Source organism: Myotis daubentonii, chromosome 19, assembly GCF_963259705.1.
Source record: "Myotis daubentonii chromosome 19, mMyoDau2.1, whole genome shotgun sequence".
NCBI lineage: Eukaryota > Metazoa > Chordata > Mammalia > Chiroptera > Vespertilionidae > Myotis > Myotis daubentonii.
This window is the reverse complement of record NC_081858.1, coordinates 23123318-23147439: the sequence shown is the minus strand read 5'-3', so window position 1 is coordinate 23147439 and position 24122 is coordinate 23123318. Positions and strand designations below refer to the sequence as shown.

Below are 24122 nucleotides of genomic sequence, written 5' to 3'. Positions count from 1 at the left end.
GACCCTAACATCTGTATCACAGTCTTCCCAGACTATCTCCTCTTTCCTGGTCCCCTCCTCCCTTGCCTCCACTCCATGTGGCTGAGGCTGACCTCACCCACCCTCCACCCCAGAACTCCAGAATGGCCACCTGACTGAGGCCTGACCAATCAACATATTCTACTGTTTTGGTCACAGTGATTGATTGGTTCAGGGATGACCCCGTGACATAAGCAGAACCAATGAGATTCAATTATCAAATTTATATTAGAATTACTGGGGAACAGATGCTCCTTTATGCTAGGAAAGTAGTGGTAAGGATGCTAGAAGTCTGGAGATGTGAGGCTATGGCAAGAAAAAAATGGAGTCAACAGTCAGGAAGCAGAGCCAAGAGATGGAAAGTGTTCAGGTCTTCCTCACTTGAGTCCCTGGATCTAGCCATGCCTGAAGCCACTGCCCCGGGGTTTTCCAGCTCAGGTGTGCAAATGCTTAAGTCAGCTTGAGTTCGGTTTTCTGTCACTGGTATCCGAGTCTTGACTAATGCTGATCCTAACTTCAGGCCACCCTATGTCCACGGGCAGGAGTCAGAACAGCCATTCAACAGCCTTGACTTCACAGGTCCTAGCAGTGTGACTTAGAGGCTTCTATGAGCCACAGTTTCCTCCTCTGCAAATGAGGATGCTAATACCCACTGCATAGTATTGCTATGAGGATTAAATGGAATTGCCCATTTGAAGGGCTCAACACGGCACTAATACATTCTAGAAAGTGCTGGGTTAATGGGCCCTGTGATTTACTGCAGGTTTGCCTTTTTCAGCTTTTCCCCTCAGAACACCATGGGAGGTGGGGCCACAGGAATGCACTGCTCAGGTTTCCTTCAGGAGACCCAAGACTTTGCTGTGGGGAGCAGCTGACCAGTGGCATGAGAGGCCACCCCCTGGATGCACCGCTGTGCTATGCCAAGGCCACACCCCCTCTCCGCCAGGACTGAGCACAAGTGGGGCCAGTGGGGGCCTATTCCCGTGGGACAGGGGACTCCTCCAATGGTAGACTTTAGCCTGGGAACTCCCCATTGATTTGGCCAAAGTTATGAAATCTTTGTTAAGATATTTCTGGGTGGTGTTTTGGCCAGGGCTCTGCCTCGTTCCCACACCCTAAGATTCTTCCAGTCCGTTACTGGATCCTCCCAAGTTCGTGAATTCCCCATGAGGCCACTGCCATAGGGAGGCTGGGCCAAGCGGCTGTAACAACCAGATGGAGCAGCAGGTAGGGGCACAAGGGACAGGGCACAAACTTCCTTGTGCCAAGGGGAGGGGAGGGACCTGGCACCCTACCTCTTCTCATAGTCCAGATCTCCCACAGACCCATTCATCAGCTGGTTGGGTGTCCACTTCAGGGTCATGAGGTCAGCAGTCTGGTGCAGGGACAGGTACCCTGGGACAGCCTCCATGTCATCCCTCTGTAGAGAAAGAAGGACTCAGGCTTGGTTGTAGTGCCAGAGTGAACAGTTAACATGGTCCATTGGACTCAAGGACACATAACCGGAACCAAGAGGTTGGGTCATTCCCTCCAAGGTCATGGCTATTTGGAAGACCCTGAACTTCCTTCTAGGTGGCCATACTAAGCAAGGCTATTGCAGCCAACCACCCAGGATGGGTGTTATACTAGCAGACCCAGCTGTGAGAGCTGCCTGCCCCTCGCACTTTCATACCCACACCTCCCTTCTGAGGTCCAGGGCCCTGCTGCAAGGGTGGACCTGGGAATTCTTTAGAAGCAAGGAGGAGCTCTGTCCCTCTCAACATCACCTTTTTCAAAGCAGAAGACACTTACCCTCCATCATTTTAGCCAGTCTTAAGGGAGAAAAAAATTGCAGCTAACCTCTGTCTGCTCCCCGAGACATTACCCAGAAGCCCCTCCCCACATACCCGCAGCATCCTCCCCGCCCAGCAGCCTGAGCCTCTGGCTTCCCAAACTGCCTGCAGGGCTTCTCACCTGCTATACTGTATCCCAAGTGGGCAAGGGACTGGAGAGGGGTGTCTCTAAGCCTCACCCATAGAGGCGGCAGCTGCTCCACCAAATTCACCTCAACAACATTTGTAGACCAACAACTAACATTTACTGAGCATCTGGTATGTATCCAGTATGGCTCAGGGTCACAGGTCTCAATTGAACCACCCAAGCCTGCAGCCCCACCACGGGGGCACAGTCGCAGTCTTTCTTCCATTCTAAGATGCGCATCTGTCTTTCACATTTCAGTGTGCCTGAATACAAGGACGCATCTTATAATCAGCAGCATCCCACCACTGGGATGCCGTTATCATTGCCTGACGCATGTACACTCAGTCACAGCTGTTCATATTGTTATTGCAATTAAGTCTTGTGCATGGTGGTTACTGCACATGTGGAGAAAAGTTCTTGGAAGGAGGCCTGGCATTTATAAAAACTATATCCAAATAAATCTCAAAGAGCTTTCAAAACACATAAAAGAAGAGTTTCAAGTAGAGAGAAAACACTGTATATAATTTAATAGCACTTTCAATTTCCTGATAGTTATATAAAAAATGGTGCATCTTAAATGGATGCTTCTTAGGTCTCAGGAAGCTACGATGTGGATACTGAGGAGTGACTTGCTCAGGGTCACCCAGTGATTCTAACGGTGACCACAGAGCTGGGTGGCCAACAGCTGTCCCTCTGCTTCCTCTCAGCTGAGCCCAAACACTACACTGACCCTAGTGTTCCCGGGGAGGGGACAGCAAAGGAGAATTCCCATGAAGGGAGGGACACCATATGCCTGCTCATCGCTATTCCTGGGGCCTGGCCCAGTGCAGGGCACAGAGGGTGACTGGTGAGTGGCAACTTCTGGCATCAGCCATCCTGAATTCAAATAATAACTCTGTGCCTTACTCTGCCCTCAGGGGCCGCAGTGTAATCAGCTAGGATAACAGCACCTGCCTCAAATGGTGGTTGTGAAGTTTAAATGAGTTGATAGAATTAAAAGCACTTAGTACAGTGTCCGACACATAGGAAGTGCTTAATCAATATTAACTATGAAGATATTTATCTTGATATCCTAAGCATCTAACACTTAGCAGGTTCCGTATAAAGGTGTGCTGACTGAGTGGTAACGAGAGAATGAATGAAGAGATGGCTGGATGAACAGGTAGATGGACAGATGGACTAGAGAATAAATGGACAAATGGATGGATGGATGGGTGAGTGGACATAAATACAGGAAGATGGATGAAGGAATGGTGGGAAGTGCAGGAACAGAAGGATGGTGGCTATAGACACAGCAAGAGAAGTGATAGGCTGGCTGGCGATATTGACATATGGGTGGATGTGTGGATGGATTTGATAGAAGGAAATACTGGCATGTGGATGCTTGAATGAAGGAAATAGCAGCATATGGATGAATGAATGGATAGAGAAAATACTGGCAGATGAATGAATAGGTGGGTGAGTAGGTGGGTGGATGAATGAATGGGCAACCTAGAGCCAAAGGGAACTTCTCTGTAACATGGAGCCAGACCCCCCAGCGGAAGATCTGGGCCCACGATGAGCTCTCACCGGCTGAACGAGAACGTTGTTCTTGCCATAGAGCAGGGTGGCCCTGGAGTTCTGGTGCAGGGACTCCACATAGTCGCGGGCGGAGAGGGATGGGCGGTCATCCATGCTGCCACTCGAAAGCCTCTTCTGGATCTGGCAGTGTGCGCGGAGGTAGAGGATGAGGCTGGAGTGACCTTCAAGGCCCCACTCCATCCCCTGCCCCCACGCCCAGTCAGGAACTCAGCCTGATTCCCCCACAGGGCCTCACTGCCCGCCCCACTCACGCCCAGTCAGGAACTCAGCCTGATTCCCCCACAGGGTCTCACTGCCCACCCCACTCACGCAGAGGGCGGGGCGCTTGGTGGGCGAGTCCTGTCGCAGGTGCGAGCTGTGGATGCGGTGCCTCTGGACGAGCTCGTCAGCAGAGGGGTCGGTCCAGAAGTGATCCGCCGTCTTCATCTTGGTGTATTCCAAGGCACAGGGCCCCACTGCAGAGCAGAGGGGCTGGTAATCCTTGGCCCCTGAAAGTCTGCCCTCCCGTCTACCACCAGGTGGGCCACCCATTGCACTATCCCTCTCCTCTGGTCAGCTAGGATGCCCCAGAGTCCTGCTAAGGCGAGAAACAAGACCCTGGGAGCAACAGACAGGGAACAAGTGAGTTTGATGGGGGAGGCTGGAGGGAGGTGAGCGAGGCCCTTAGGAGGGGCCCTGTGCGCGGAGACTGGAGAGACACAGGAAGCTCAGAGCGCTGCACACTCACCCAACAAAGACGCAAGGATGGGGCCATCCACAGGGTCCATCAGGAGTGCTTCTTTTTCATAGTATTTACTAGCAAGAGAGGAAAGAGCATGCAGGTTTGGGAAGTGACCGGCAGAGGGTGCACCATGGCCTGGTGGTTAAAAGCAGACAGGATGGGTTCACTCTCCCTCTTGTCATGAGGTTACCTCTGTACGCCTCAGCTGCCCCATCCGTAACAGGAAGATGATAATGTATCGCATAGGGTTTTGGGAAGGACTTTCAAGAGGGACAACAGATGGAAGGCACTGATTTTAGCACAGTCACTCCAGCAAGTCGCTTACCCTCTCTGGGGCTGAGCATGTCACTGCTTAATACACGACGGTAATAAAAGCCTTAATGAGGTAATGGGAATAATGAGAAGCCTGCTGAGGCCTGGCTGGTTTTGTCTGCTTCTACCACATCTTCCATTTCAGACAGGAAGTCATTAGGAGGCACAAATGATATCTACCCCTCTAATATTATTGAGGCGATAAAACGCTTTTCAGCTGTCCTTGTCCCAAAAGGCTGTATGAACAGGCCTTCCTGTCCAGATAACTCATGTGGACAATGCTGGCCAGACACACACCCCTGGATTCTGGCTCTTCAAAGCGACACGAGAAGCCATCACATGCAGTGTTTGTGCTGAATGTTTTCAGCCTTTGTTTGAGTTGTGTAGTGGTGTGTAAGTCTGTGCAAACCTTAGTCAGTCTAGAGATAACAGACTTTCAGAGTTGGAAAGGACCTTGTTCTGACCTCCTGACGGATCTCAGTCCCAGGTTGGGTAAGTGACTTGCTGGAGGCCACACCCAGGTGGATTGGCTCTTTCCATCCTATAGTCGGGGATGAAGGGCAAAGGATCTGGAGTCACATAGACCGAGGGGGAGCCCCTCTTGGCTACTCTCTCCCGCGCTGTGTGCCCCTGGGCAGGGGATTACCCTCTCTGAGCTTCGATCCAAAATGGAAAGAATGACAGACGCATCTATCCAGGCTGTTGGGAGGATGAAATGTTGACCTGCATGTACAGCAACAGCACCAACTCTGACACCAGGAATTTCTCACTAAATTCCTGCAGCATCATTGTCATTTTACCCCAAAGAAATCTTCTACCAACCAGAATATTGGTTGAGGCATAACTGACATGCCCCAGGCATGCTCAACATCAAGTTTATACAGTTTAGTGTCAGATATAAAGATAATGCTTCGAGACATTTTCCATTCCACCATTCCGTGTCCCTTCCAAAAACTGGCAGTTATGTGACCTTGGAAATGGTGCCTGAAAAGACATCAGGGAGGCCCTGGAGCAAGGTGTGACTGTAAAGGTACCGGAAAAAGTTTCTTTAAGGTGACGGGTTTCTGTCGGACAGTTCTTCTTCCTGAGTGTGGTGATGTTTATATGAAACAACACATGCTTTAACATTTCAGAGAACTACATAGCAAAAACATGAGTATATGTAAAAACTGGTGAAATCCAAATAAAGCTTGTAGTTTAGTTAACAGTGTTGTACCAATGGCAACTTCTTGTTTTGGGTCTTGTACTCTGGTTGTGTAGAATGCTATCATTGTGGGGAGGCAAGAACGCCCTGTACTAATGTTGCAACTTCTGTGTGAATCTAAAATTCAAAATACAAAGTTTTATGAAGCAACAGCAGGTTAGCATTGCTGCTGAAATAATTACTCATTCTTTTTGACTGACATATTCAGTAGGAAAACACAAGGTCACACACCACAGGCAGTAACCTCAGAGGCCCTGGGGACAGGGCAGGGGACAGAGACGTGTTACAATTTACAAGAAGGTGAAGAGATTAACTGCAGCCCCAGAGCCTGGATTTCTTTCAGTTCCTCTCCTGCCTCAAGGCCTCTGTGCCTGCTGTTCCCTCTGCTGGGAACACTCTTCCCCACCCCCTTCACCTGGTTAATGCCCACACACCCTTCAAATGGAAGCTTAACTGTCATACCTTCCAGGACACTTTCCATAAGCACCGGGAGGAGGTGAAACACCACCCTCTTATCTTGGAACACTCGCCACATATTATTAAATTACTACTTGACTGTTTCCCTTGTTACAATGTCAGCTTCATGAGGGAAAGGACCTTGCTCTGTACTTTCATACATATTTTCCTAGCAAACAGGCAAAGAATACAATATATTCTTTTATTACACAACATCCACTGTGTGTGAAGATGTAGTTAAGTTAAACAGGCACTTTCATATCCCAAAAGATGGGGAGATTATTAGATATTTCTCTCTCTCCCTCTGGCTGGAAAGGAGTACTGGCCACGAGGAATCTCAAACTATAGATTCTTCAGGGCTCCCCACTGCTCTGGGCATAATATGACAGGTAAAAGCAATGTATCCCCAACCTCTAGGTTAGCGCCTGGCACATAGTAGATGATCACTAAATACTTATTTGGATGAATACATGAATACAGGGATAAATGCTTGCCAAGAGGACTCATACTATAAAACCTTTACATCAGGTAATTCTGAGCCAGGAGAGAAGATGTAGAAAGAGTCATTATTCACTTCCAAAATGACTAACTCCCTTTCTCATCTCTTCTTCGAAGTGGCAGCAATCTCTATCCCACTTACCAAAAGAGAAAACAGACACAGAGCAGCTAAGTGATTTCCCTACAGCCATATGGTTGGCGGCGAGTAGACTGTGGGCTTAACTCGCTGGAGAAGACAGATCACCAAAATCTCAAGATCCGTTTATAACCCATTCCAAGTGCGAAGACCCCGCACTGCTACTAAACACCTGAATCTTCCCAAGGTTCTAATCTAGGCCGGTTCAGATTCAAATGTCCAGACGACCTGTATTTAGTACCTTTAAATCAAGTGCACATCAAGGGGGCAAAAAAAAAGTGGCTTTGTGCAAGGGGTGCAATTTCCAAGACTGCCAGCAGGTGGAGGCAGAGTGCACCCAGGTGTCTGGTCTTTCCGGCTCACCTGCTGTTTTCCACAAGGTAATGCACAATTTTGTCCAGGACCTTCTCAAACAAGGCCGTGCGGATCCACAGGTGCTTGATGGCAAGTGGGGACAGGTTGGGTAGCTTCGGCAGCTTCCGCACATTCTCCTGGAGGCCCTGGATCTGGTTTCGCCTTTGAGACCAGCAAGGAAGGAGAAAAGATATTCACCAAAAAGGAAAATCCAAGAGGATCCATATGCAAATGGGAAAATGGTCAACCTATCTAGGAAATAAAGAAATGGCAACTAAAACCATATTGCTCTTGGCAAATGGGTAAAGAGTTGAAAAAAATAATACCCAGTGAGAGTGAAGAGGTGGTAAAGAGACAAGTTCATACACTGTTGATGATCTCTCTCGATCTCTCTCTCTCTCTCTCTCTCTCTCTCTCTCTCTCTCTCTCCCCTAGAAATGAGCGCTGGTCAAGGAGAGTCTTGGATTATAGATCCTTCAGTGGCTCCTGACTGCCCTTGAAACGCAAGCTTAACATGACCGACAGGGCACTTGGTGACCTTTCTCCTGATCACCTCTCCATACATCCCCTTACTACTCTCCTTTCTGACCCCATGATCTAGCTAGACAGAGAAATCTGCAGATCTCTGAGGCTGCCAGGCTCTCATCTGAGGACTTTCCATGAGCTGCTTATTCCTGCTTTCCCTCCCTATCCCATTCCAGGCTCACCCCTTCTCACTCTTTAGGTCTCAGTGAGGACGTCCCCTCTTGCAGAAGCCCTCTCAGACCAGCCAGAACTGGGGGAGGGGCTCTCCTCTGTGCCCTTATGACTCTGAAGCGTAACTTCCTGCTCACTCTTCTGTCTTCCCCTCCACACTGTGACCATGAGGGCATGAACTAAATGATGTAATTATTTTTTAAATACAATACTTCCTGAGAGTCTACCCCAGGGTAAGAACGGTTCCTCTTCATGTCAGGGCCTAGCACAGTGCCTGGCAGGTAGGAGGAGCTCAGTATAGCTATTCATGACTGCATGAATGAATGATGGCGCTCCTTTACCACCTGCTACGGGCATCTTGAATTCCTCCATTAACAAGTCACTCCCAGTATTATAGAAGGCCCATGGAAATCCATCCCTTTAAGAAATTTATCAGCAGCATCTGGGCATTTACCAGGTGGACTGGAGGCTCCTGAAGATCAAATAGCTGGGGATTCAGATGCCAAATGGGAGCTGGCAATGCCAGATCTAGAGCCCTGCCCATCATGCAGTTCTGGCCAGTAGCCCTAGGCAGGCAGGACCTGAAGGTCAAGAAAAGGGCCACTTCTCATCCAGTGAAGTGGAGTGACCACCATGGCAGAGATGGCAAACACATGGCATGCATATATCTCTCTCCCTTCCCTTGCCCGTAACAGACATGGCTAATCAATCCATGCACTCTTTCCCAGAAAGCCCGGTCACAGCTGTAGAATCTTTCATAACACGGTCCTCGGGCAGCCACCAGGAGCCACTGGAGTTGCAACTTATTTGCCATCCCTGACCAGGCTCCAGGTTGGAACTTTGGGAGTGACACTGGCAGGAGGCACTTACGTACAAACACTCAGGCCATAAGCCTCCCTCTCCCCACCCCAACACATACAATCAGCCACCAAGGCGAGCGCATGAAGCCATCTCTCCCCTTTAGTGGTTGCCTCAATGTGAGTTTTATCCAGAGGCCCATGTGAACAAGGCCACACTGGTTCTATTAAACGTTGGCCTTGCTGCATTTAGAAGAGGGCTTAGCTCACAGAAGGCACTTACTCGTTCCACACCTGTTTCTTGGGCATTTACCAGGTGCTAGGCTCTCCCAGACGCTGGGGACATAATGGGGAATAACACAGATGTAGTCTCCTGTCTTCATGGAGTTCAGGCAAAAAGGGGAGACAGACAATAATCAAGTAAATAGTAAACAAACAAATGAATGAATAATTACAGATGGTGATGACAATTGGGAAGCAAATAAACAAGATGATATGAAAGAGAAATGGGATGAGGGTTGGAATTTACCCTTAGCTAGGGGAAGGCCTGACTATGACAAGGAACCAGCCATGGAAGATGAGGGATGAGAACCAGGTGGAGGACACAGCATAAGCAAAGGCCCTGGGGTGGATAAGAGTCTGACGGGTCAGAGGAGCAGAAAGGAGAGCAGAGGGAGTGCTGGGAGGCCGGAGCTCTCACAGAGCCCGGGAAAGAGCACAGACTGTCTGGGGGACTCCCCCAGCCTGTACACCATGCTCTGCACTCACGCGTTCTCTATCAGCTGCTCCAGGTCCTGGACCTTGCGGCTCAGCTCGTCAGCTGGCGGGAAGCTCTTGCCCACCTTCATGAAGAGAGCCGCGATCTTGTTGCTGCGCAGGAAGCCAGCCGCCCGCCGCCGCAGCCCGTGCAAGACGCAGGCCTCCACAGCCGCTGCGGAGACAATGGTCAGCAGGCCCTGCCCTGCCCATGCTCCCCAGCACCCAGCTCAGTCACACAGGCACCTGGGAAAGCAGGCCCCCCCCAGAATCGCAGGTTTGTGACAACATCACAGGGAACAGCATGTATGCCTCTCCACCTTCAACCCCCTCAAAAGGGAAAAAGAGAGCTTAGTGGTTAACCCACACTCTCAGCTCAAGGTCAGACCACCTCTCTCACATCCTTTCCCAGCCCCTCCCCAGCTGCGTGACTTAGGCAATGCCTTCCCCTTCCTGAGTCTATTTCCTCAGCTGTAAAATGGGGACAGTATGAACATTAAACTCATAAGGTTGCTGTTCGGATGAGGTGGGAAAAATGCATGAAAAGCACTTAGCACAGCACTGGGGACCTATGAGTGCTTTCCGACTGCTACCGATTCCTCCTGTTAATGGGGGAGGGGAGACGGGACCACAGAACTGTCGAGTGTCATCTGTGTTAAGGAACCACATCATCATCATCATCATCATCATCACTACTGAGACTCCAGGAACAGCTGACATGATAACATTATAACAGGACCCTGGTGGCGTCCCCAGTCATCTAAACAGAAGCTTCATGGAGCTAAGACCAGGAGAGGGAAATTACAGCGTGTCCTTCATTACGAGACACTCCAATCGTGAAATAGCTTTTGGGGAGAAAAAAAGAAACACGCCTGCTTGCATGTACACACTGATTATGAGCCGAATCCTGACTTCAGGGACACGCACAACACGTGTCCCTCTAGCCATTTGGAATGCACAGTGAGAACCTGGCAGTGAGGTTATTTCGGGAACCCCGTGAGCAGAGCTGGTTCAAGGAGAGCAGTGAGTCACGCTCTGAGCGCTGGTCCTGCCTCCTTTGCTGAGCCAGCTAGACAGGGTCCCTCAGGACCTCAGGATGTGTCCACCGCTCTTCATGCCGTTTTTTAAAAGTCCCCATCCGTCCTCTCCTTTTACTCCATAGGCAGTGAGGAAAGGACATGAGTCCATTCCTCAGATGCAAGACCCCTGTCGCATGGGACAGGGTCCGCGTGAACTGAGCCCACAGCAGGGGAAGCCAGGCCCCCAATGGTAACCATGATTCCCTCTTCATGGGGTCCAGAGGTCACGCTTAATTTCCTCTCTAAACTTTTCTGTATTTCCCAATCCCCTAATGAAGGAATCCAAAAATACCTTCAAAGTTACAAAGCAAAAAAAAAAAAAGAAATGATGTGAGAATCCTTGCTCAAACACGCCCTCCCCAAGGCAGCCCCCAGAGGAAGAAGCCACTGTTCACGGCCACGGGCCCCAGACTCACCACAGAAGGAGATGATGTGGCTGCTGTCCTCGTGGACAAACTTCCGTGTGACGGCCTCCTCCATGATCTGCTTCACCTGGAAGGCAGAGGCAGCGGGAGGGGAGACCCCAATGCGACCTGGGGTGCAGACACCCCCGGGGCCTTCCCAGGCTGTCTGGAGAATGCTGATAACGGCGTTCCTTCTATACCCTATGCACCGTGTCTTCTGTAGGTCCAAGGCCTGTGGCTTGGGATAGCTGCACTTTTCATATTTTACTGCATCATTCTTTCAGGCTCCTTGCATGGCAGGCTTCTTCTCAGGTGTCGCACAAGATGTCATCTCCTTCCCTGACCACATCATCTGAGGCAGCCCTCCCGCCTCCATCCATCCCATTCTAGAAAGAATACTCACACTATTGTCATCCCAAGTGTTGTTACTGTCTGCCTCCCTCTTCTAGAATATACATTGCCCGAGGGCAGGGACTCCTCTGCCTTGTTCGCTGCTGTGCCCATGGGGCCTGGTGCATAGGAAGAACAGCGCCTGGTGCACACAGTAAGTGCTCAATAAATATTTTCTAAATGAGTGGGTGAATGAATGAACGAACGAACGAATGAAAACAGGTATATAAAAGAATCAGGAGGGTGTTGTGTAAAAGTTCAGCCCTGGAAGCTGGCAGACCTGGTTTCAAATCCCTAGTCGTCACTTGCCAGCTGGATCTGTGATCTTATTTGGGGAAACAGAGGCTTGGGGAAGTGAAGCAACTCACCCACAGAAGGGGAGCCGGCCCAGAGTGGAGACAGAATTCCAGCCTGCGTCTGACTCCCAGGCTACATGCTTTCCCTACCAGATTCAGTCACTCAACAAATCCGTCTCAAGCACCTCTGACGTGCCAGACAGGGATCCGGTCCTGATGGGGCAGCTTTCACTGGACGGGAAGCCCCTCCATGAGGCCCAAGCTTAGAGAGATGCAGGATCCAGCAGCCAGCACCAGCTGGGAACGGGTTCAAACACTATTGCTCAGGCTCACCCAGACCCACTGAATCAGACGGTGTTTATCAAGCCTTCCAGGTGATTCTCAAGCACTCGGACTGCAGTAGAAGACTGGAGGGGAAGGAGGAGGAGGGGGAAAGTGGGGAAGGAAGAGGAGCGGGAGGATCTAAATGATCTCCCACAATCCTTAAGAAAGAGCCGGAGCAGTCCAGGGACCCTCCCACACAGCCAGCCCCCCTCTCCTGGCTTCTCCCCTGCACCCGTTAGGCAGGGGGAAGTGCCGGTTTCGGGGTCCTCCTCGCCCCCATTAACAGTTGCAGGGTGCTGCCCCCTTCCTTGTCTCCCGGCATCCCTCGCCTCAGTCAATCGCCCCTTCATTAAAGTCACCTTAATCTACTCCGTTTGGGGGAACCATCTTCTTAGTATTGGCACCCTGACTACACACGCTGTGTCCAGTCCACACTGCAGAGCAGAGCGGGCTGTCTGTTTACAGTTGTGGATCCTGAATCTCAGGAAGGGCAACCCCTCTCTCAGCCACACAGCCGGTAAGTGCTCCAGGGAGGAGCCTCTGGCTGTCTGGCCCGAGGCCTCCCGTCCTGGGGATAGATCTCAGGCAGTGGGTGGTGCAGGTGGGACTGCAGCACCAAGGGTTCCAGCAAGTGAGGACTCCCCCCACCGCCCCGCTGGCTGCCAGCCGTGGGCTAGAACCTCGTCCTAGTTAATAACAAGCTGAGCCTGAGGCCAGGAGAGGAGATTAAAAAGACAATGCGGATGGGAGCCTTCCCCAGAAGGTCACAGAGTCTCACAGAAGACTGCACTGCCTCACTGCAGGACGAAAGATGCTGGTTCCCATCCCAGGGGACAGACCACACAGACCTGTGAGCAAGGGGAGAGGGCCAGGCAGCCACAGAACCTCCGAAATTCAGCTCCACCACCTTTCCCCCTCAGCCTCCAGCCATGGGCTTGAACTTGGTCAGCATTTTTGAAGGACCTGGAGGCGGTCTTTGGAGGTGGGGGCAAAAGCAATGTGGCATCCTGGCTCCTGGCAACCTGTGTGGTTTTCTAAGCTTTGGCCCAGAAACCACGCCCCATTCAGGAAGCACAGAGGCAACGCTGTGGTTGGTGCGACTTCGGAGTCACACAGACCTCCATTTACATCCCGGCTAGGGCCCTCAGTCCTAGGTGAGCCCAGACCAGTTCTGCACCCTGCTGGTGCCTGTTTCCTCTTCTGTCAAGCGGACCTATCATCCTGTGGGGCTGTGGTGAGGATCAAATGTGCTGTTACATGTGAAAAGGCAGGCTGGGCTAGCAAACAGTTGGGAGTTTTATGACACTGAAGTTCAGGTTTCATTTTGTTTGTTTTCTGAGCATTCACTATGCTCCAGGGACTGACTGTAGGCACAACCTTTATGAGGTAGTTTCCCAAATTATTCCCATTTTACAGATGGGGAAACGGAGACACAGAAATATTAGATCACCCAACAAAAGGTCACACAGAGGAGGCAGGATTCAGATCCAGGGCCTCTGTTCGTCTGGAGGCCATTCAGAACCAATGCTTTTGTTACTTAAGTAGAGAGAACGTTTACTGAGTGCCTCCTATGCACCAGGTGCTTTGTATAGAACATTTTATTTAATCCTCACAAAAGCATTATTTTCCCCATTTAAAAGATAGATAAACTGAGGCTCGGAGAGTTTATGCAGTTTGCCCGAAGGACAAACAGCCAGGAAGGGGCCCACTTGGGATCTGAACCCAGATCTGCCTGAAGGCCTGACCCTGTACTGGGTCAGGCCCTCTGAAATCCCAAGGTGGTGAGAACCCTCTGAGAAGGGATTCCAGTCTCTCCGAACTTCGGGACCAAAAGCAGCACGGACCCGGGAGCCAGGATCTGACTCTGCCAACCACTTCCTGTGGGGGATGAGGGGACCCCAAAGGTCTAAATGGTCAAGGAGCTTTTATTCTTCTCTGGCCCCCATTCTCAGGAGTCGGCCAACAGCTGCTTCAATGATGGGGCTCTCATTGAACATCCGTTTGGATCTAGATTAGCCCTGAACACTGAGCCATGTTAAGGACAAGATGTCAGCCACTGGCAGCTGAAAGGGGCAAGAGCCCGGAATGTGGAGTCACTGACCTGAGCTCAAACCCTGGGCCATTCACCATCCGCATGATGCCGGACCAGGTCCCCCATCTGCAAAACGGAGACAACAGCACCCCTGCCTCACAGGGGTAACGAGAGGCTTGAAGGAGATCATGGAGACAGTACCTGCACCAGGCGCCGGGTAGGAATTCTACAAACTGCAGGGACTCCAGAGTCTACAGTAACTACTCAGTCCACACCCTGGCCCACGATGGATGTTCCAAATCAGGGCCTCACTGGCCTGCGGGCCTGGCCTGGCCCCGCCCCTCCACGTCAGACCTCAGAGCACGTGCCCACCCCATCTCCAGTCCCCATCCTGCAAACCTTTGGAAACCAGCCCCGCCCTCCCCCCCATCCCTCCCTCTTCCTGCAAATATTTAAACAACATAAAAGGAGGATTAATCTCAGGAGGGAGTCAGGCAGGGAAATCCTGGCCAATATGCAAAGCAGGAAGGAAGGCTCCTGGGGCTCCCAGGCTGGCCCTGTCTACTCCCCTCCTCCTATCTGCCAACTGCCCACACCCAGGTACCCTCATGCTGCCCACCTTGAACCCTGCCAGGTCCCAAACTAACTTGCTACTCCTCTCCACCCTGCTGTGTTCATGAACTCTAAGCTCCGGAAGGAAATAACATGGTCCCGTGTTCAGGGCTATCAAAAGGATTGTGGAAAATGCAGGCCGAGGGCCTCAAAGGACCCAGCACAGGCTGGCATCATCTAAAGCAGTGGTTCTCAACCTTGGCTGCACATTAGAGTCACCTGGGAATCTTTTTAAAATCCTGATTTCTGGGCCTCATCCTCTGGCAACTGTTTCTTTGTTACTAATGTTGTGGCCCTACCCCATAACAAAGAAACAGAATTTCAGGAGGATGAGGCCCAGAAATCAGGATTTTGAAAAGATTCCCAGGTGATTCTAATGTGCAGCCAAGGTTGAGAACCACTGATCTAAAGAAAGGCACTAGTGCACTAAGAACATGAGCTTGAGAGCCACCAGGCCCAGTTCAAACTCCAGTTAAGCCATTGGCTGGGTGACTTCAGGCCTCAGTTTCCTCATCTGTGAAATGGGGATGAAATCCACACCACCTCTCAGGGCTGCCATGTGAGAATTTTATAAAAACGTGTGCAGAGCTCTGGGTGTTTAGTCTCGAAGGGTGTTTGCTGGTTTCTGTCTGAAGGAGCTGCAGATGATACCAGCCTATGCAGATGACACTCACCAAGGTAAGGTCTCCACTACTCAAACTGATAATCACTGGACCTGGTTTCGAAGAAGAATGCAGACAGGATATTGGAGTTGGATCTGCAGATGTTTTGTGATTACATTTTTCACTGTTTGTGAGCTGAAGGCCACTTATGGAAGATAGCAGCAGTCAGAGGAAATCACCAGGATCCAACTAGCAGAATCATCGGGGTGTTTCATTAACAAGGATCAAATAGATGCCTTAGTAATGGAGAAACCAACAGACATTGCCTCAGGATGATCTTCTATTAAACTTGGATGCCTTTGGGCTTTTTTAAAGTCTCTTGAGAGTTTCTAAATATAAATTCCTGCTTTAAAAACTTAAAACAAAACATGCACAGAGCTCAAAAAAGGATGAGGGCTCAGACCACCCTGCCTAAAATAGAGTGTCTGGCTTTACGCTCGGCCTGACCTTCCCACACCTCTGGGGGCTTATCCATCTAGTGTCTGTCTGTCCCACGTAGATCTTGAGCCCCTAGGACAGTGCCTGGCATGCGGAGAGTGCTCGCTATCTGTTTGGTGATCGCTCTGATTAATAACACTAGTTCCAGCAGCCAGTGCTTATGGACCTCGGCTCCAGGCAGTGTCCTAAGGCCTTCTGACCCCTGATCTTGTTTGCTATGTGTAAGTCTGGGGTCGGCAAACTTTTCTGTAAAGAGGCAGGCAGCAACTATTTCAGGCTTTGAGCTAGGGCTGCCGGGTAAAATCCAGGGTGCCCAGCGAAATCCAAATTTCAGATAAAAAAAGAATTTTCTTTTTTTTTTTTAGTATATGTACCAAATATGGAACACACACGAAAAGATGTGTTGTTTTTCAGAAATTCAAATTTAACCAGGCATTCTGAAATTTTATTTGCTCAATCTGCAAAACTGTTTTCAATCATAACCGTCTATGTCGCATCATCTCTTTTGTTTTTACAACCCTTTGAGAAAGTCAAAACTGTTCTTGGCTCAGGAGCAGTACATAAACAGGCTGGATGTGGCCCACAGGGTCCCCTGGTTTAAAGCACCCGGCACAGGGCCTGCGGCACACAGCAGACTTAAATAAACATCATCGAGCTGCCACCTGCTCCTCAGAGGCCCGCGGCCTCAGCCCTGACTCAGGTGGTGGGTGCCTGGCAGTGCAGGTGGGTGAGTAATGCTGAACCAGCATTGGCCTATGAGAGGGAGGCCCCCAGGCAACCTGACTCTTACATTTGTAAGAAACTCAGGGGTGGAGAGAATGGTTAAATTAGGATGCCTGGGGGGCCTTGGGGTGGCATTAAAAATAAGTCTCAGCCTGTGGGGAAAAGAGGGGGGTGACTCAAAGGCCCCTTGACAACCACTAGGGCTAGAGGGGTGAGCTGAGGGTGGCTGTGTCGCTCTGCAGGCACCCCAGCTCCTGAGAACAAATGCACATGCCTGGCCCTGGTGAGGGCATCGTCCCCATACACCAAGGTTGCAGGTTCCATCTCCGGTCATGGCACATACAAGAATCAACCAATGAATGCATAAATAAGTAGAACAACAAATGGATGTTTCTTTCTTTCCCTCCCTTCCTCCCTCCCTCCCTCCCTTCCTCCCTTCCTTCCTTCCTTCCTTCCTTCCTTCCTTCCTTCCTTCTCTCTCTCTCTTTCTCTCTCTCTCTTCCTCCCTCCCTCCCTCCCTCCCTCCCTCCCTCCCTCCCTCCTTTCCTCTCACATAAAATCAATAAATATATTAAAAAGTGTTCTTGGTTCTATTAAACAAGTATCAGTGGGAAATTGGGTGGGTAGGGAGGTCAGGAGGGCTTCCTGAAGGAGGCGACAGTCCAGATCTGAAGTACAAGTAGAAAGGAACTCTCTGGGGCCTCGGTTTCTCCAACTTCAAAGCAGAGGGAAAACTCTCCCTCGCAGCTGCCCCCACAGAGCCGCCTTGGAGCTCAGAGGAAGGAACAGGTGTAGGGACAATGTGGCGTGGAAAGAGCTGGCGGCTGTTTATTTTTTAATTGGTTATGGGCGAGGCATGAAGGAGGTGAGAGGCAGGAGGGGCAGGAGCAGGGCTGATGGTGGGTGGGGGAAATAGGAATATTTTAGGAAGCTCCCAAGCCTAGACACCAACAGACACGATGCAGGGGCTGGGGGAGGATGGTGCCACCCTGCAAGCTGTGACTGTTTTCATGGTGTGGCCCAATCTCCTTTTCCTGCCAAATCCTCTCCCTTCCCCTTCCCACATGCTGATCTCTGGCTGCACGTGCCATTCCGCCTGTGTGACCCAGAGATTCCCCCCGCCCCCCGGCCTTTGCTGGCACAGTCCCATCCACCTGATATTCCCATCCATTCCCACCTCCATCTCCAGCTCTGGAAAAACCACCCAATCCTCTAGGACCTGGAGCCCTTCATTTTATTCCGTCCTTAAACCTCTGAAGTTGACATTATCGCCACCCCACCCCCCTCTATGGCTATGAGTACTCGGTTCTGGAAAAAAAATTCCAAAATTCAAATCCCAGCTCTTGCACTCGTGATCTTGCACAAATCAGATCCCTTCTCTGAGCCTCAGCATTCCCATCAGTAAAATGGGTGACATTAGTACTTGCCTCATAGGTGTAAGATAATGCATCAAAAGCATTAACTACAATAGCAGCCACACAGTAAGTTTTATGTAATGACAACCAGCATTTATTTATAAAGTTTTTTCGCTGTGTGCTGGCACCGAGCTTAGGGGCATTATTTCACCTAATCCTCAGGGTAATTAGGTGAGATGGGTACAGTCACCCTCCCCGTCTTACAGGCAAGGAAACAGAGTCTTGGTGAGGTTAAATGACTTGCCCAAGAGCCCGTGGCTTGCAAACGGCAGGATGGAGATTCAAACCCATGACGGTCTGCCCTGTACAGAACCTGGCACATAGTAGGTTCACCTACAGGTGCTTCCCACAAGCCGAGGAGGAGCTTTACATACACTAGCCTAAAGAATCAGAACAACCATGCAATACAGGTGTCCCACTTTCCCACTAGGCAGCTGATCTGGGAGGGGCGGAGATCATCGGGCTGTGAAGAAGCTGGGATTTGAATCAAGGTCGCCTACTCCACTGTCCCAGGTCAAAGTGGGGACCCAAGCAGCCAGGTGTCCAATGCACCTGCTCCCTTAGCCCACGTCAGCCGAGCGTCACATTCACAGCCAACTCCCTGCTCTCACAACCAGAGTCCAACAGCACCTGCCAGCCTCCACCTCTGCCCCAGGCATCATTTCTCACCTCTCCCAGGACACCCGGCGCCTCCTAGCCCCCTCTCTGTCACATGTCTGTTCCCAAAAGGGGAATCGTGGTAAAAACAAACAAACAAACAAAAAGAAACCTGTCTGACCTGAAATGCTTATTACAGAGTGAAAGAAGCCAATCTAAATAGGCTACATACTGTGTGGTTCCAAGTATATGACATTCTGGAAAAGGCAAAACTGTGGAGACAGCTGAAAGACCAGGGTTGCCAGGGGTTGGCAGGGAAGGAGGGATGAATAGGCAGAACACAGAGGATTTAAGGGCAGGGAAACTATTCTGTATGGTATTACAGTGGTGGATGCATGCCATTCTGAATTTGCCAAAACCCACTGAATGGGCACCACTGAGAGTGAACCCAAATGTACCCGTGGACTGTGGATAACAATGACCCACTCTAGTGCAGGATGTTGGTAGTAGGGAAGGCTGTGAGTGTAGGAATAGGGGGTATATGAGAAATCTCTGTACTTACCACTCTATTTTTAATGTGAACCTAAAACTGCTCTAAAAAAGTCAAAGAAAAACAATGTCCTTTCCTCGCTCTGCCACTAATGGAGGGTGTCAGCAGGGATCTCGACCTTTCAGCAGACAGGCTAAAGGCCTCCTTCCAGATGGGCACCTCCACACCCCCCTCATGGCCTGCCAGGGGCGTTGGGGCCTTCACAGAGAGGAGCCCGAGGGCATCTGGCAGGAGCTCGGCAACCACTGGCCAATGGCTCAGAGCTTCCTTCTCTGGACTCTCTCACTCAGGCCCTGGACAGCCTTGCCTCACCCTCCTGCCCAACCCTCCACCCTGCCCTGACATCCTCAGATACCGAAAGCAAAGCCACAGGACTGTCCTCCACAGTTGCACCCCTGTGATGGGAGTGAGCGAGAGGGGAGGGGACATCAAGGATAAAGCAGTGGCATGTGGATCTCCGGAGTGTTAGGAAGCTCCTCCCTCCTGCTCCTCCCTCTAACCTGGCCTACCTGTGGCTGGAGGGCTGGCCAGAGACAGGAATGCCACCCACTCAGCTGCTGCCACCCTGGCCCCAGTTAATCATTTACTGGTGCGCTATAAACAGGCGCCAGCACTGTGCCCTAACAATACACAGACTGGCCAGCCTGTCACAACCTGGATAGAGGGGTATCCTGGGGCTGAGAATGGGGTTCCCATAAACGGGCCTCCCATCACCGCCCTGCACAGGAGCCTCAGACAGCCCCTGACAAAGGGGGTTCCCCCAGTGCCTGATCCTGGAGCATTCGCCTGGGGGCACCTTGGCGAAGGACCTTCTGGCCAACACTCCCACGCGCAGTCACCGCTGGAGATGATGGGGCCTTGAAGACAATGCCAGGCCACCCCCCAATCCCAGAGAAAACAGCACCGTGTGTCACGTTCCCAGCCCACATCCTGGAGACCAGACAGCTTTCTCCTGGGTACGCTGCCCACTGCGTGTGGCAGCTCCCCTGGCAACGCGCCCCACTTCCAGACCCACGGGCCTCATGCACGAGAAACACACACACAGACTCTCAAGCGTACCCAGAGTCTCTGGAAGGCTGCCCAGACTTCGGGGGCCGGGCAGCTATAGGAAAGTAAGAAATGAGATTCACAGATGGTTGCTTAAAACACACACAGCGTGAACCAGAAAACAGACCAGCCACCTCTACGCAGGCTTAGGAGGAAAAGCAGTTGAATCTTCTCTAAAGACTGGATTAGCATCCTGGCTCCGCCTACCAGCTGTGTGACCTGACTTCACTTTCCCTGAGCTTTGCTTTACTCCCTGGAATACGGGATAATAAATAGGATCTACCCCTCTGAGGCTTTAGTATTAAATATGTTAATGGATGTAAAGCATTTAGCACGAAGTCTAGGACACGACAGAACCTCTGGAAATGCTCTAACCCTGTGTTGTCCAACAGTAAGTATCACTAGCCACACGTGGCTTCTGAGTACTTGACTCAGCTAATGGACTGGCAAAGTTTTTTGTTTTTGTTTTTTAATACTCACCTGAGGACATGTTTTTATTGATTTTTAGAGGGAAAGGAAGGGAGAGAGATGTGAGAAACATAGATCGGTTGCCTCCCACAGGCACCCCAACCGGGAACTGAACCCGAAACCTAGGTATGTGCCTTGACAGGAATCGAACCCACAACCTTTGTGATATACGGGATGAGATTCTAACCAACTGAGCCCCCACCCAGGACAGGAAGTATTATTAGTTTAATTATACATAATTTAAATATAAGTAGGCACATGTGACTTGTGGCTCACATTGGACAGTGCAGATCTGGAACATAGTAGGGATCCAATAAATGCTAATGATGATTATCACTAGGGGTTGTTACATTGGAGGCTCACTGGGTTAGAAATTAGGAGGCACCATTTCATTCTGAGCATGGCGCTGTATTGTGCGGACCTATGTATCCTGGCATATTACAGGGTGGTTCTGAACCGTATTTGGATATTTGGGCCGTGGACCACTTAGAGGCACTGATGATAGCTGAGGATACCCGCTCCACACACCAAGTACAAAGTGTTGATACAATTTCAGGGCTCTGTACACCCCCCGAGTAGAAATCTCTCACCCTCATCCGGCAGACACCTGGCACACAGGTACCCAGGCAGCACCTGGGATCACAGCCAGGCACAGAGCACAAGCGTGGATATGTCCACTGTCAGAGGCTGGGCTCCAAAGGCAGGGACCCTCGCTCCTTTGAGATGGACATTTGTGACTTCTCTGCCTGGTTTCCATCTCCGTTTGGCCCTTTCACCTTGACTGTCCTCTGGGACCCCTTCGCTCTCAGAGAGCTGGCTCCACACTTCACCTCTCAGACTGGACCAATCAGAGCACTCCATCCCACAGTGATTGGCACCAAAGAAGCACTTGAGCCAAACTGGTCCAAGGAGAACTAAGACTTTTGCCTGAACCATGGGGAAGGGGCAGCTCTCTTTCTGTTGTGATGCCAAGTGGGCAGATTGTGCCCTGAGAGCTGCTGGGAAACATTCTACATCCCCACAGAGAGGGGCAGAACCTACAGCCAACACAGAGAAAGGAAGCACGGAGACATGGAGAGATGGGGGTCCTCATGACGCCACTGGAAAACCTGGATACAGCTGTACCTGAAGCTGGACTCACCCAAACCTCCCCAAACTCCTATTTTTAGTGTCTCTTTTTCCTTTTCACTTTGTGTCGGTATGTTTACTTATTGTTCCAGCTAGTTTTGTGAGCAAGTTATTATCCAACTTGAAATGAATGGAGCTCACCAAACTATCCTCTTCTGCTGCTTCTCAGCTATGTAACCTTGGTCCGGCTTCTTAACCTCGTCAGTAAAGAGGCGTTTCCATTTGTACCTACTCTATAGGAAGACTGCTTTGTGGGCTGAATGAGACAAAGTGAAGCATTGTTTAAGAACTGGTAGTTGTTATAATTCTAAATCACTAATTAAACATAATTTACTAACTAAGTAATTAAAGAAGAATTCACTCAGTGCTCAAGCATCACCAAGTCTCTTGAACTCTTAGGACTTCAAGTCTCTGATTTTTAAACGGAACCTTACTGCAAAAGGAACTGTTCCTGTCCTTTGTAAACACCCACAATCTGAATTGCTTCAAGATTTTGCAAAGAAAAGGCACAAAATATATTCATTGAATATATGTGTATACACAACACAACGCGCGCTCAAGAGGAGAGAAACATACTAGTAGATTTGTTGTTCCCCTATTTATGCAGTCATTGGCTAATTCTTGTACGTCCCCTGGCCAGGGATCAAACCCGCAATCTTGCCTATGGGGACGATGCTCTAACCAACTGAGATACCTGGCCATAGCCCATCTCCTATCTTCTTGTATTATCAAAAGAAAGAAAAATATGCTGATCCCCACTGGAGTTCAGCCCTCTCAGCCGCCTCACCCAGGGGCTCCTAGTGGCTAAGTGGCAGGGCCAGCAGGCTCATGGGGGTTTCTGACCTCAAGGGGCCAATGAGCAACTGGACCCAGAGGGAGGATCCAGCTGTCCACCCCGGATGGCCATACAGCCAGTGAAGGCTCAGTCCTCCTGATTCCTACTCAAGGGCTCGTCCCTTTGGGTCCCATAAATACACCTTCCCAGTCTACAGCACTGCTCCTGTGGCCACGGCACCCCCAGCCCAGGGTCTACCCAGGGAGAACAAGATCCCATGCTGAGAGCACCTGCAACTTCGGGTGGGACCAGAAAGGGTGGCAAAATGTCCTTATGGAACCGAGCCTATCTGGCTCCTAACTGGGTGAGCCAAGCACAAATTCTGTTGAATGCCTGGCAGCAGGGATGGCACACCGCACTGCTGTGCGGTAGGTGATGCCCCCACTCTCAGATGCACCAGGAAACGGAAGCCAGGAGATTCACGCAGCTACTGATGGCATGGCCAAGACCTGAACTCAAAGGGTGGCCCTTTCCCTGACTCCACTCTCAGACAGCTCATAACCACATGTGGGTCACTGATTTTTGGCTCCAGAGAGATGAACACCAGGGTTCTGGAACCAGACCCCCAAGCTGTGCCATTGTTGATCTCCATTCCCTTAGGCCAAGTATTTGCCATCTCTGGGTCTCAATTTCCTTATCTACAAGGGAGAGTGTTTACCCACCTCAAGGGGTGTTGAAATAATTAAATGAGGTCACTCATATAAAATGCTCAGTAAATGATGTTTTAAAAAAAACTTTATCCCATTAGGATGGCTGGAATCCTTGGTTTCCTTAAGTGAAGTAAAGGCTCCCAAAAAGTCTTATCAGCTATTGAGTTTTAATAAGTCTTAAATACGGACTTGGCAAATTCAGAAGACAGAAAATATCAGAAAGACTTGGCTCTCAGAGAGTGATGTCAGCCAAATTAGATGACTCGAGGTTCTTAGAGTCCTGGATCTTGTCCAACCTTGTCCACTTAGAAAGCAGGAGAATGAGACAGGGAGAGGGGATCTGCTAGGAGGCCACAGGTAGTAGGAGCAGAGTTGGGACAAAGACTCGGGTGTCCTCACTCCCCATGGTGATGGCAAAAGTGTCCTTCCTACCTGCCAACCAGCAACAAATGCTACCACCCTCTCCCAGAGCCCCTCGCGAGGTTACTGCAGTGGAGACCCAGCCAGAGTGCACGGGAGACAGAACCTGCTTTCACACTGAGCCAGGGGGCTAGAGCCCAAGCCATCACTAACAGAAGCTCCTGGAAGCTGCATTGTCTGAGACCTGGAAAAAAAATATCAAAATGCACCGACAGATATGGTTGCATTATTCATAAAGAGAAGTTCTGCCGTCTTAAGCCTGAAAGCATGACACACAGAAATGGTTTGAGTCAACCCTGCCAGCATCAGAGAGCCCCAAAATATCCCATCCAGATGTCTAGATTCCTTCCGTAAGCATTTCTGGAACCCCTACTTGGCCCAGCAGGGGAGTAAAGGGAGAGCTGTGATTTCCTGCCCAAGATTGGAAGCTCAGAGAACAAGACAGAAGTTTCCTCTCTAGCCTAATGACTTTGTGTCACCCCCATTTGTTACCTACAAGGATTGCTTGCCCAGCAGCCTGAGCAGCCTACAGCATAGGTGAGTTCAAGTTCCCCTCTTGCTCAA

At 50.4% G+C, this 24122-nt stretch overlaps 1 protein-coding gene across 3 annotated transcripts in view; it reads right to left on the bottom strand.

The window, feature by feature from the left end:
• SGSM1 (small G protein signaling modulator 1) overlaps positions 1 to 24122 on the bottom strand; it is a 61019-nt gene that overhangs the window by 27197 nt on the left and 9700 nt on the right. For all 3 annotated transcript variants that reach the window (XM_059677208.1, XM_059677209.1, XM_059677210.1), the window contains exons 3-9: positions 10984 to 11059; positions 9501 to 9663; positions 7249 to 7401; positions 4286 to 4353; positions 3868 to 4013; positions 3547 to 3678; positions 1314 to 1438 (exon numbers count right to left, since the gene is read on the bottom strand). In XM_059677208.1, coding sequence (XP_059533191.1) covers positions 1314 to 1438; positions 3547 to 3678; positions 3868 to 4013; positions 4286 to 4353; positions 7249 to 7401; positions 9501 to 9663; positions 10984 to 11059 — 863 coding nt within the window. The remainder of the gene's footprint in view (positions 1 to 1313; positions 1439 to 3546; positions 3679 to 3867; positions 4014 to 4285; positions 4354 to 7248; positions 7402 to 9500; positions 9664 to 10983; positions 11060 to 24122) is intronic.